This window comes from Camponotus vicinus, unplaced genomic scaffold (assembly GCF_025532165.1).
Source record: "Camponotus vicinus isolate PSW18456_S1 unplaced genomic scaffold, iyCamVici1.0 SCAF_14, whole genome shotgun sequence".
Lineage (NCBI taxonomy): Eukaryota > Metazoa > Arthropoda > Insecta > Hymenoptera > Formicidae > Camponotus > Camponotus vicinus.
This window is the reverse complement of record NW_028141950.1, coordinates 5,823,826-5,837,171: the sequence shown is the minus strand read 5'-3', so window position 1 is coordinate 5,837,171 and position 13,346 is coordinate 5,823,826. Positions and strand designations below refer to the sequence as shown.

Genomic DNA, 13,346 nt, shown 5'->3' with positions numbered 1-13,346 from the left:
AGTTGAAAATATTTTTGCTTTTATTAATTTTCCAACATTATAAAGATTTTTTATTACTATTTATACATACAAATATCTGTAATATATATAAATTTACAAAACGATAATTCAAATCGAATCATTTATCACTTTCCTATTAAAAGTATTTATTAAAAAAATCTATATCTCAAATCAGTCTAAAAATAAGATGAATAATGAAAGACTCAGTGTGTGTTTTGCCCATTTCAGACCACTTGATTATGGAAAATTGTCAAGATGCTCGATGAACCAACCTAGAAAACCCCAGGAAAGTTTTCTTGCATCAACAAAACACGATGTTGTTCAATCTACATCTAGGAAAGATGAGACTGATGATGAAACAATATGGGATATTTGCGAAAAAATTAGAAAAATGCCAACAACAGCTGACTTAATTCAGAAATCCATATTTCCTGATTATGAGAAAGATTCCACAACAAAGTAACTATCTCTTTCTAAAAAATACATTTTATCATGTTTTTATAATCTTTAAAGAAAATAATTATGTTAGTGTCCCTTATGTTACTGATTTGCAATGTTCAGTTATATTAGATTTAGGGAAAAAATGGAGACTAGTATTTCTTATCAATTAAATTCCTATTTTAGAAAAATATTTTTCTTACTGGCATTGCAAGAGAGAGAGAGAGAGTCTACTAGAAATATTTACTTAATTAATTAATTGTTAATTTTGTCAAAGTTGAAAATATTTTTGCTTTTATTAATTTTCCAACATTATAAAGATTTTTTATTACTATTTATACATACAAATATCTGTAATATATATAAATTTACAAAACGATAATTCAAGTCGAATCATTTATCACTTTCCTATTAAAAGTATTTATTAAAAAAATCTATATCTCAAATCAGTCTAAAAATAAGATGAATAATGAAAAACTCAGTGTGTGTTTTGCCCATTTCAGACCATTTGATTATGGAGAATATTTATCGCACGTTTTGTCAAATTGCTGGATATATCGACCTAGAAAACGTTTTGTCAAACGCTGGATATATCGACCTAGAAAACCCCAGAAAAGTTTTCTTGCATCAACAAGACACAATGTTGTTCAATCTACATCTATTGAGCAACACATTTTCGGAAACAGATTTCCTGATTATGAGAAAGATTCCACAACAAAGTAACTATCTCTTTCTAAAAAATACGTTTTATCATGTTTTTTAATTTCTAAAGGTGATTAGTAATTCGTGTATCCTGTGTTTAAGGAAATAAAATTATGTTAGTGATTTTTACAACGTTTAGCTATATTAAATTTAGGAAAAAAATAGAGATCGATATTTTTATCCAATTATATTTCCTATTTTAAAGAAATATTTTTTACTGGCATTGCAAATCTACTTGAAATACTTACTATTAATTTTGTCAAAATTGAAAATATTTTTTCTTTTATTAATTTTCCATTTAACATTATAAAAAATGTTTACTATACATATGTAATTTAATCGATAATCAAACCGAATCATTTATCATATTTTCGTATTAAAAATATTTATTAAAAATCTATATTTCAAATCAATCTAGTAACAAGAATAATTATGAAAGACTCAACGTATATTTTGCCCGTTTCAGATCATTCGATTATGCAAACGTTACAATATTATAACAAAATTCCAACGAATTGAGAGCTATGATTAAATCGAAAAGGAAACGACTCGAATGCTTTTACAAACGAAAACGAATAATCTTCATGATGCTCTGCCTCACGGTTCCAGGATATAACTAATACATTATTCCGAGATATAGACCCATATCCTAGGGGACTTGCGCTGGTAGCGCGATAGATGACTGTAGGAGGTCCTATGACGTCCTGGGGGTTCTAGGACCAACGAGCAACGGGATATCAATCTCGCCACCTGGCTGAGGCAGACTTTTGTTTGGACTCTCGCACAAGTCACTCCTATACTTTATTCTAACATCTATATCTGTTTAGTAGAGGTGAAAAGAAACATCAGTTTTCCGCGGCGAAAAGAATACATTATGATTTCAGAAGATTCTCTACAAATGACATTTGTTGATTTTAACACTGGAAGCGGTTCCACGATTCTATTCTGTAAATTTATCTTGCAATATATGATGTAAAAACATGTCAAATATAATCGATGCATCCGATATTTCGATACATTTTTTAAACAACGCATATGTTTTCCTTTTTTTCATTACAAATCCAATTATGGATGTTTGAGAGGATCGACCTATCGCCGAGTCGCGTTGAGTTAGTTAAGTCATTCGTTAGAATCATAGGGATGTTCGGCGATGTCGCCGTGGAACGTCGGTGTCAGTGACAAACGAGCGGCACCGTCGCGATCGTACCCTCGTCACACCGAGGCCCGAGCCTCGGTGGATGCGAACACGCATGATGTCCGATTTTTGGGAACGGAATTTTTTAATAGGGATCGCAATCACGCAGCCCCGACGAAGCCCATTCATAAAGACACGAAGAGACACGACGGAAATCGTATCGGCATCCGAGATAATTAGAATCGAAGATTGTTGATGCTATCGAGACCAGCGACACACTTGTATCGTAAATTACTATCAGCTCTACGACTCTTTTAGTCTTAACAGTACGTCTCGTCTTCTCAACTTTATAAATGTAAGAGGCATGCAATTTTTATAAAAGTCAGTCCTAGAAGTATCAGATGTAGCTAGATACTTTGGAAAAGCAACAAGTAAGTCTCTCTAAATATTTGATTATTCATTCTCTACAAAGGGATCTAGTATTTCGAGTATATGGATTTGAGAAATATTATAAATTACCGACGCAATCCCTCCGAGAATTTCCTCGACGCAAGAGAAAAGGGTGTGGCACGGTAGTCAAATAAGACGAGCGTTTCGGGGATCGTAGAATCGACGACGGATCCGGTTCGAAAAAGGTCCCGGAGTTAAGTATGGGTGTTCCCCGGGGGATAACAGGATGTCTTCTCTGATTGCTCCCTTGTCCGCGAGATTACTGCCGGCGAGCCGGCGATATTTCGGATTTCGTCGCCGCGTATCTGCATTTCTAATACCATCCAGCACGGTAGCACCGGTCGAGATTTAAATATTGTTACGATTACGAGAGGAATAATCTGATGCGTCGTATAATCTCGGGATGCACGAATGCATCGACAAGTTCCGAGAAATTATATTTGTCAGGTGTCGGCGAGCGACAATCTCGGCGAATGGAAACGTTGACGAGGTTACCAGAACGCGATAAAAAAAAGAGAAATTTATTTGCAGACTGTCTCCTTCTTTTTTTGCTCGTCAAGAATTCTACAGAGCAAACTATCTCACATCTCTATCTTTTAATTTACTCGACAGAATCTCGCTGCATTTTCGCGATGCAAGAGAAAATTTCCAAATTTCCACGATTAATCACGATTTTTCGAAAAATCTCTTTATTGAGAATAAGCCCTAATATATCTAAATCTGGAAAGAAATTCTGACGAGAGCGCTTCGCCTTGTCCCTATTTGGGAGATCAGGCGGTGCCGGAAGGGGCAGCGGAGGAGGAAGGAAGAGTTTAGATGGAGAAGTGGCGAGAGGAGGGTTGGTCTTGTACGACCAACGCGCTCGTCCCCTGCGTCGTCTATGCAGATATGCCGCACTGATACGCTTCAGCTCCCGGTCTCTAGCCCCCGCAGATAGAGCTGATATTATTCAGCTAGCCTCCTCACTAATTCCATTCATTCATCGGAGGGAACGCAGGGAAGCCGAGGCTTCGGGCTCTCAACGTAATGTCGTGGACGTCCTCTGTAAATCGTGTCTTCGCCTAACGTCGTGTGTAACGAATTCTACAAACATACGTGTAATTTTCAATTAATATTTAGACATGTCAAATTTTATAGACTGCATTTTCTTCTCATGAAAAAATATATTTCATATCTCTGCTTCTTCTCCTTCGAAGAGATGTTATCATCACACATTTGGACATCTGGGTAGAATAAGAACCTTTTGATTTGTCTTTCAATTCTAATTAAAATAAATCCCAATTAAAGGATATATTTGTCCAACATCGCGAGAAGAAACATTGTTTCAAGCAGAAATGACCATATGTCAATCTGAGATAGAGGAATCTCCTTCCTCGTTCATTTTAGTGTCCACAAATAGTCCCGCAGGAATATATATTTAGGAAACAACGACAAACGAATCTATCGGGACCTGCGAGACTGGCAGATGCGCAGTGCGAATTACACGGTGGATTGTAACGACAGGATCGCCGCGGGGTATCCGCATTACGTTCTGGCCACGTAACCCTCGTTAAGGGGCTTCGTAATGGAGGAACGGGGGGAACCACCCCCGTATTGCTCGACGATAGTTTACCGGGGACTATTAACTAACTGAGTAGGGCAACCTGCTACCGCAAGCTAATCCGGCTTGTCTAATCTCGATGGAGCGAGAGAACGTACACCGCGATTACTCCCGGTTAAGATCGTCAACTAAAAAAGGGCCAGTCTCCGCCGGTTTTTACGACCGCTCGATTGCGAGCAGTTTACCGGCAACTGCATTCCCAGGTAAATTACACTGTAGATAGAAATCATTGTATTTACAAAGTCTATCTATAAAATCTGGAGAATCTGTACAAAGTGTATGAGATTCTATATTCTAAATAAATATTCTCTAATTTAAATCCGCGTAAAAACCTAGTGATTTTTGCGATTCTTTCTAAACTTGTCCTTCTTCTATAAGTCTAAATATTTTATTTTTTTTAAATTTAATTTAAATTTTTAATCGATTAAAAATTAGACAATAATCGAGAATTAAACTTACGTCATAATAATGAGAAAAATTCTGTTTTGTTAATTTAAATCCACGCAAAAGCGTAGTGGTTTTTGCGACTTTGCCTAAACTCTTCCTTCTATAAGTCTAAATATCTTATTTCTTTTAAATTTAATTTAGATTTTTAATCGATTAAAAATTAGACGATGATCGAGAATTAAACTTAGCTCGTAATGATGAGAAAAATTCTGTTTTGTTAATTTAAATCCACGCAAAAGCGTAGTGGTTTTTGCGACTTTGCTTAAACTCTTCCTTCTATAAGTCTAAATATCTTATTTCTTTTAAATTTAATTTAAATTTTTAATCGATTAAAAATCAGATGATCGAGAATTAAACTTAGGTCGTAATGATGAAAAAAATTCTGTTTTGTTAATTTAAATCCGTAAGAACGTAGCAATTTTTGCGCGATTCTGTCTAAACTTCTTCTTCCATAAGTTTGGATCTCTTATATTTCTTTTCGTTTAATTAAAATTTTTCAATCGATTAAAAATCAGACGATAATCGGGAAATAATTTTAGCTCGTTACGAGGAGAAAGATTCTGTTCGACGCCAACTATGAGGAACTCCAGGAATTAATTACCTTCACCCGGTCTATTCATGGAGAAGCAGTTTCCAGTAGCTTTTACAAATCCAGGAGTCTTCGAGAATGGACTAATATGATGTAACGGTAACCGGTCGATCACGGAGCGACGTCGAAACAATGCTGCCACTCTAATAACAGGGAACGATCGAGTAACCATGCTGCGTCATCATCATCTTCATCATCATCATCATCATCATTTTCTTCTTCTTCTCTCTCTGCGGCTATCGCGGTTACTGAAGGTCGCACGGTTAATGCATTCAGATTCCATGAATGGGCGTTTATCGAATAAAGTGCTGGGCGTCCACCTTTGGCGGTTCCTCGAAATTCCTCTCCTGCTCCTCAGCGTTTGTATCTTCCCTCTTTCCTGACTCTTGATTTACTTCATTTAAGACTAGAAGTGCTAGTGACAATTAAAACATAAAATATGTGTATCAAAAAAAGCCTTGCAATTTTTTTATATTAGTTGTATCTCTTTCTCGCTAGTTATATTATATCATGTATATTCAATCAACGATATATAACTTCTGAAGATTTTTTCTGATTTTAAATTTAATTATAATTATATTATTAAATTATATTATTAAATTTAATTATATATTACCCCTCTTATATATACATATATAATTAAAAAATAATATAAAAATTAATATAAAAATTAGTAAAATAAAATAAAATAAAAATTAAGAAATATAATAAAATAAAAATTAAAAAATAATATAAAAAATGTAATGCAATGATAATTATAACAATAGTGAAACAACTCCCTAAAGACGCGGACAAAGATACTTTTCCCTGCGCTTCTCTTTTCCGCCGGCATTTCGAGTATCCGTATCGGTTGCGAGATAAAATGGCTTTCGATTAAAGCGAGAAAATCGCCCGGCAATCCAAGTCGAAGCGGCGTACCTAATTGGCGGACTTATCGAGTTACGCGGTGCCTAAAAGGTCCAAGTAAATCTAAAACATATTCGGCGGTTAAACGAAGCGGAAGCGGTATATGTTTAGTCGATTTAGCTTCCCTCGCCCCTTGGGGGAGAGGGAAGAGGCACGCGTGCAACCCCTCGTCGCGCGCGAGCATCATTCCTTTCCCCCCCGTTCGCATTGTCGGCCGCGCAACCCCTACTTTTAGTCACACCAAACGCCACCGGTTATTTATACGCGCGCCGTTCAACTCTCTGTACTGCCTCGGATCGTCATCACGCAGTACCGTATTAACCTTCTCTTTTTTATTTTTATTTTATAAAAAAATATTTTATAATAATATTTTATATTTTATTTAATATTTTATAGTATATTTTATAGTAATTTATTATTTTATAGTATTTATTTTATAATTAAAGTTCTTATAAAAATTAAAAATAAGTGCATTCGTAATTCAATTTATAAATAAATAAATTATTATATCATTTTTATAAAAATTTTATAATAATTTATTTATTTATTTTATTTATTTATTTTATTAACAGTTTATTTATTATATTTATTATATATATTTATTATATACAGAGTTTCTCTCTCTTATACAATGGCACATATGAAACTATATGTAATAAAATAAAATTTTGTAGGCAACAAGATTTCTTTGAATAAAACTCCCTATATAATTCGATTTTTAATTCGTGACAAAAATTCGAAGGAATTTTATTTACATTTCTATGCCAAGTATATTTTAATAGATTAAATGATTGTACACTTCATATATTTCTCACTTCTTTCTACTTTCTACATAAAATTATGCAAAATTCTATCTCGAAGCTTGTCGTGAATTATAGATCGTTCGCTTTTATACAAATCTGATGTGCAATTTTTGCACCAAATGAATGTACATGTGAAGAACAGACTTAAGCGAAATTCCCAGAGGAATACGCAGTAAGCACGGCCCTGAGCTCCGCATTCCTCCCCCGCTAGAAGTCGGTAAGAATACTGCTTCGCCGAGATAAGAGTTATCTGTTGGACTCCGATACGATATAGCCCTCGGGTAGTACACGTATGCACGCGCGTGTGCACGTGTGTGCGAGGGACACATTTACCCTCTTTTCAGGAATGGCGCGCGTACCACACTCACACACGTATCCCGTATACGCTGGAAGGCTGGGGGGTGATTTTTCTTCGACGAGGGTGTTATGAGCCATTGTTGGTCATGATGCATCGCCTCGTAAATATTGTATCGGGACGGAAAGTAGCTCGGCGGTTGGACGATAAACTTTCCTCCTCGTTGCAGATCCTACCGAGATTTCGCACCCTCCTCCCATAAAGGGAGGGTGTTGAGCACGAAGAGGGATGACATCGCCCGCGCAAAATAATCTTAATGCGCGCGTTGATCGCGATTTTTTTTTCGCGCTGATGACACCTAATCGCATTAACACTCCGGTGAAATCATTAAAGGACGCAAGCAGATATGAAAGATATTGAGAATCTCGCTTTCTTATTTATGGCGTGTATGAAAATCATTCTGTCGCGCATTAAAACTACATTATACGCTTTGTAGTCTCAGAAGCATGAGCTAAAAATATTGGCAAAAATTGGTTTCTTTAAAATCAAACATTAGTTTAGGAATTTTTTATTATATTTATTATATAATTATATAACATAATTGGTATAATATAATTATATAAAATAATTATATAATTATATAATTAATATATAATATAATTATATAATTAATATAATATAATTATATAATATAATTTATATAACATATAATTAAATATATATAATAAAAAATTTAAAAAATCTATGATTAGCATGCTTGAGACGCGCATTTCCGTTTTCTTGGATCGTAAAGTGAATATTCTCTAATGCTCGCGGCTCGATAAGTACAAAGGTGCGCTATAAGTTTGTCCCGCACCAAGAGTAGCCGTAGCGTAATCTTGGTCGATGCTATCTGCCCGCGTCCGAACTATAATTATATCGAATCCCCGAGAAAGAAAGAGAGAGAGAGCCACCGCGTATATTATTATTAATATACTTGTAGCGGATCCGCTACATATATTCGTGCTTCGATATCCGAGCATGGTGTTCGTGTGCGCGCATACGAGCCACGGTACAATGGACGCCCGAGGACGGGGGTGGAGCTCGAAGAACGAACGGAAAGAGAAGCCTTATTTGCATACGGAACCACCCTATATAATGTGGAACGGCTATTTCGCTATCTACAGGGTGTCCACGTCGAAAATTTTCCTGCGCATCTATTTTGTACTCCATGTTATTGCAAAGTGCAAGCTTTACATAAAGAAGGGAGGCCACCAAAAATCTTTTGTTATCGGTTGCTTTTAAATTCCTTAACTTAATTTAAAACAAAAGTTTAAATAGTTACTAGAGATTTTTTAATTATTAGGGATTTTTAAAATTTTTATTTTTTTATTTTATTTATTTAGAATTTATTTATTAGACTGCGTATCAAAGTTTTTATATTATTTTAGATTTTTGGATAAGTGGCCTTTTTCTCCAAAACGGATGAAAAGTGATTTTAAAAACTGATTCTTAAAACCGGTGGAAATTAATACGGAAAATAAATGTGGAAAATTATTTATATAAGAATAAAATTATTTCGCGATAATCGAATAATGTGGAGACGATTGTCCATCGACAATTTATCACAATGCGTTATATCGGAGCATATCGGCTTGCGAAAATATAGGGGAATAAATCCGAGAAGCCAGCGAAAGGGGAGAGATCAGCGAGAGAGGCTTGAAGCCAGGAGGAAGATAGTCGCGAGAGCGAAGTGACAGTTTCATTTTCGGGTAGTCCGCGTCTGCAACTTGGTCTACATTGGCGACGAAAGGATCTCCCGTCGGTGTTCGGGATAAAAGCGTACCGAGGAGGACGAGGGAGCGGACGTGTCGTCGCGACGCGACGCGCCGTAGGTCGCGATTGGATCGACTTTTATTTTCATTCTCCCGCGGACGTTTCGATTGCCTTTCCGAATAGAAAATTCTCGCAGTCGACGTCGACGATCGTCGCGTCGAGGACCGACCTCTCCGTAAGATCCCTCCCGATCTCACGCGCGCGAGGGAAGACACATTTTCCAATATCTCACAAAGTACGTGTCAGAGGAGAAATTGATGCCGTCGAGCACAAATCTGCGGATTTCGTATCTTGATGTACCTGTAATACGACGCTGCGCCGCGTGTGCAACGCTCGTATGTGCTTGTAAGTCACCAAGAATTCTATTACTGGCTATCGCATTCCTGGTCCGCCCTGATCAACAATATGGTACTACGATTCAAATTATAAAAATTTTTTTTTACAGAATGTTATATAACAACTCGTAAATTACACATTTATATAAGTATATATCTAACACAATTCGCCTTCACAATTATAATTTTTTTTCACACGCGTTATATTATGTAATTTATTATATATATTACATATTTTATATATTATATAATTTAAATTTAAATTTATATAATTTAATTAAAATATATTATATATTTATAATTATTATATAACATATATTATATTTATAATTATTGTATAATTATTATACAATAATTATTATATAATTATTATATAATAATTATATATATAATTATTATATAACGTATATTATATTTATAATAAATATATTATATTTAGATATAATACACACATATAAAATATATATTTGTAGATATAATATATATCTGGAGAAATCTCGGTGGCCAACAAAGAAGGCTGGCCCGCCACTTTCGAGAGGGATCGTCCGCGTGCGATTCGATCCGCGATCCCACCTTCCTCTGAAGCTCGACGAGCGTTTTGACATTTTTTCGACATATTTTGACGCATCATTCTTCTTCTCCGAGGATTTCCAATTCCCGACGGAATCCGTCCGTGCGTGGAGTCCCTTTTCGCCTCGTTCGCCGAAGACGAACAGGTATCCACCAACGTCGACCGCTAAAATCACGGTAAACACCGACACGTGACGGCTCCTCGACATGACAGACGTCGTCACGCTATTTCGATGGATCTAGGATCTCTCGATTGTTGGCAACTTACGAATCAAATATTTCTGGTAAGGACTCTCGCAATCATTTTTCACGATTCTATAAAAATATCCTCGCGAGAAAGCATGTTCCTCACCAACAAGTTCCTCAAATTAAAAAATGTGCTCGATTCTTTTTTTGAGAAAGCTCGACATTCCGCCATCTTTAATTAGCATTCAATTAATTATTAATTAACAATCGAACCTAGGCTCGATCGCATATCGAAGGAACGACCGACGCGAACGACTCCGACGTGATGATTCGGAGATGAAGGATGAGGAGAGTGGATGATCCGCTGGAGGATCCCCGCGATCTCGCTTATCGAGGATTCTTCTCGCGGCTCGAAACAAAAAGCCGGGCCATTAATAGCGATCGATCGCACGGCTCAAATGGACGCGAGAGAAGAATCTCTCTTCCTCCCATTCTCTTTTGGAAGCATTTTCACGGACAACGTGTCAGGAATCACTTAGGGTCTCAGGTGGCTAACAATGACACACGTTCGTTCCTCCGCAAGGTTTCCTCCGATCTCTCTCGCGCGGTTTACACGATATGCATACACATATACAATACATATATGCATACATATATACGTGCATTCAAGCCACCATTCTCGCCCGTAGACATTGACGGCGACCACAATGCGGAGACTAATCGAGTCCCGCGTCGAATATACATGCACGCGATCCGGTGTGCGCGCATATCGATTAGTATCGATATATGCCCGGCCCGGGGTCTCCGGTCCACCGGCCCGGGGAGAAGGGACCGACCCCATTGTCCGCTTGACGAACATTGTGCTCCTGCCTTGGAGCGACCGACCGGCTTCTCTCTTCTCCCGTTCCTCTCGTTTTACTTATTCGCTTGTGTTTCTGTCATTTTCTCCTTTCGAACGTCGCCGAACGATCGAACGGTCCCCCCGGGAAGAGGGAGAGAGAGAGAGAGAGAGAGAGGGAGGAAGGGGGACGGTGACACGGGGAATTTCGGGACGAGCTAATCTCGTGACTAAGTGGCTGCTCCGAGTTTCGCTGGCTGCAGCGGCGATCGACGCACGATGAGTTTGGTAAGTCATTCGGCAAGTGCGACAGGAATCCATTTCGTACAGATCATCCCCCTCTCGTTCGTTGTGGCTTGAACGGAGCCGTCGATAGCGAGCCGTTTCGTTGCGGTTTTTTTAATGCTAATGTAAGAGAAAAGTAGCTCTCGATATCGCAATCGAATACGCTTCCAATAAAAGAATCTAAAGAAATGTATGCAATTGAAATGGTTGAAATGTGTCAAGAGTTTTTTCGTTTTTCAAGAAAGAAATTTTTTGAACATTTATTATAATTAAAATTATTTTCTTGAGATAATTAAATAAAATTATAAGATAATTTTCGACTGTTTAAGTGTCTAAAAAAATGCAAAAACTATTAATTTAATTCCAATCATTTCTTTTAATTTCTTCAGAAATAAACTATGATTAAATCGCTTGGTTTAGGAAAATTAATTAAATTTTATCAAAAATTACGTACGATCAAAATTAATTTTATTTATATTATAATCAAAATTCAGAAAAAATTTGTTCAGCAAGAAGCATCGAAAATGTAGCCAAATATGTAAGAAAGAAAAAATTACTCAAATATATTAGTGCAGTAAAAAAAATGTTGAATACGAAAACTATTGATTTAATTCCAATCATTTCTTTTAATTTCTTCAGAAATAAACTATGGTTAAATCGCTCGGCTTAGAAAAATTAATTAAATTTTATCAAAAATTACGTACGATCAAAATTAATTTTATTTATATTTTAATCAAAATTCAGAAAAAATTTGTTTAGCAAGAAGCATCGAAAATGTAGCCAAATATGTGAGAAAGAAAAAAATTACTCAAATATATTAGCGCAGAATTGAAAGCAAAAGGAACAAGATAGGTAATTATATGAGTTTGAAATTCGTTTTCTTTAATATTTAAATGAATATTAATTCTTATTAATTATTATATAATTCCTACTTTCCTGAACTTTTCTCCAAAAATTCCTATCACCCATACTAATTTGATAATTATCTAAAATTATCAGAAAAATAGATTAATTAAATTCATGAATCGACCATTCGCATGACCACTTTCTCGCATAAAAATTCGTAGCAAAATAAAAAAACTCTCCAACATCACGAAAACTACTTGTTAAGGAAGCTTCATCCTTGCGTGCACACTTGGCGGACTCGCAGGTCCTCACGGAAGCATTATTAATCCACGCGACGCCCGCGTCAAGGGTGAAGAGACGGAATGAAGGCGGACAAAACGAGGGAAAGAGGGCGAGGGAAGGGGATGAAAAGGACCAAGTCGGCGTGACAACATTCGGGTCACGCTTGTTTCGCGCACGGATTCGCCACGGCCAATATAACAGCCATTCGAGCTCGTTCTTCCTATCGTTCGTCGACAATAAAATTATCCAAGGTACGACATTACGGACGCGTATCCGATATCCAGGACGATTGTATCGCGGATTATTTCAATTATACGTCGGTGGTATCGGCAGTTCGAGACGACGCCATCGAGGACGAATGAGAGGCATGTAACAGGACATGTACATGTAAGGGGCTGAATCGAGGAGGCGTGTGAACGTCGCCTGGTATCAATCGCGCTGTATCTTCTCACCATAAAAACGTGACTTTACGACGATCTAGATCGCTCTGCGAGAGCAGGTGGCGAACCCATGCGAACGCATTTCGCATGCTCGACCGTTAATTTCTAGAGCGTTAATTTCTAGAAAGAATGACTTCTCTCGCGAATTAAAATTCGCGTGACAGACGTCGAAGAGTTGGCACTTTTCTTCCGACGGTCAATCGATGTGCGAGATTTCTCGGGGATAATTATCCTGCTTCGCGGATAATTAAATATAAACGCCGGGAGTGTATACTTTTGGGCGAGAAAGAGACAAGGGATTATCGCGATTGCATCTGCGCGGTTTCAAATTAATTACGATGAGAATCGAGGAAGTCGACGAGATACGATTAACAATTCGCGAAA

The 13,346-nt window shown here is 36.9% G+C and overlaps 1 protein-coding gene and 1 pseudogene across 2 annotated transcripts in view; one reads left to right on the top strand and one right to left on the bottom strand.

The window, feature by feature from the left end:
* LOC145965149 (uncharacterized) overlaps positions 1-13,346 on the bottom strand; it is an 88,893-nt pseudogene that overhangs the window by 17,706 nt on the left and 57,841 nt on the right. Inside the window, exon 5 of the transcript XR_014436631.1 lies at positions 5,374-5,776. The product of XR_014436631.1 is annotated as an uncharacterized LOC145965149 (transcript). The remainder of the gene's footprint in view (positions 1-5,373; positions 5,777-13,346) is intronic.
* Positions 235-2,146, top strand: LOC145965174 (uncharacterized). The gene is made up of 3 exons (XM_083088560.1): positions 235-459; positions 942-1,157; positions 1,607-2,146. Exons 1-3 carry the CDS (start codon positions 263-265, stop codon positions 1,638-1,640), a joined length of 447 nt encoding a protein of 148 aa, XP_082944686.1. The 5' UTR covers positions 235-262; the 3' UTR covers positions 1,641-2,146.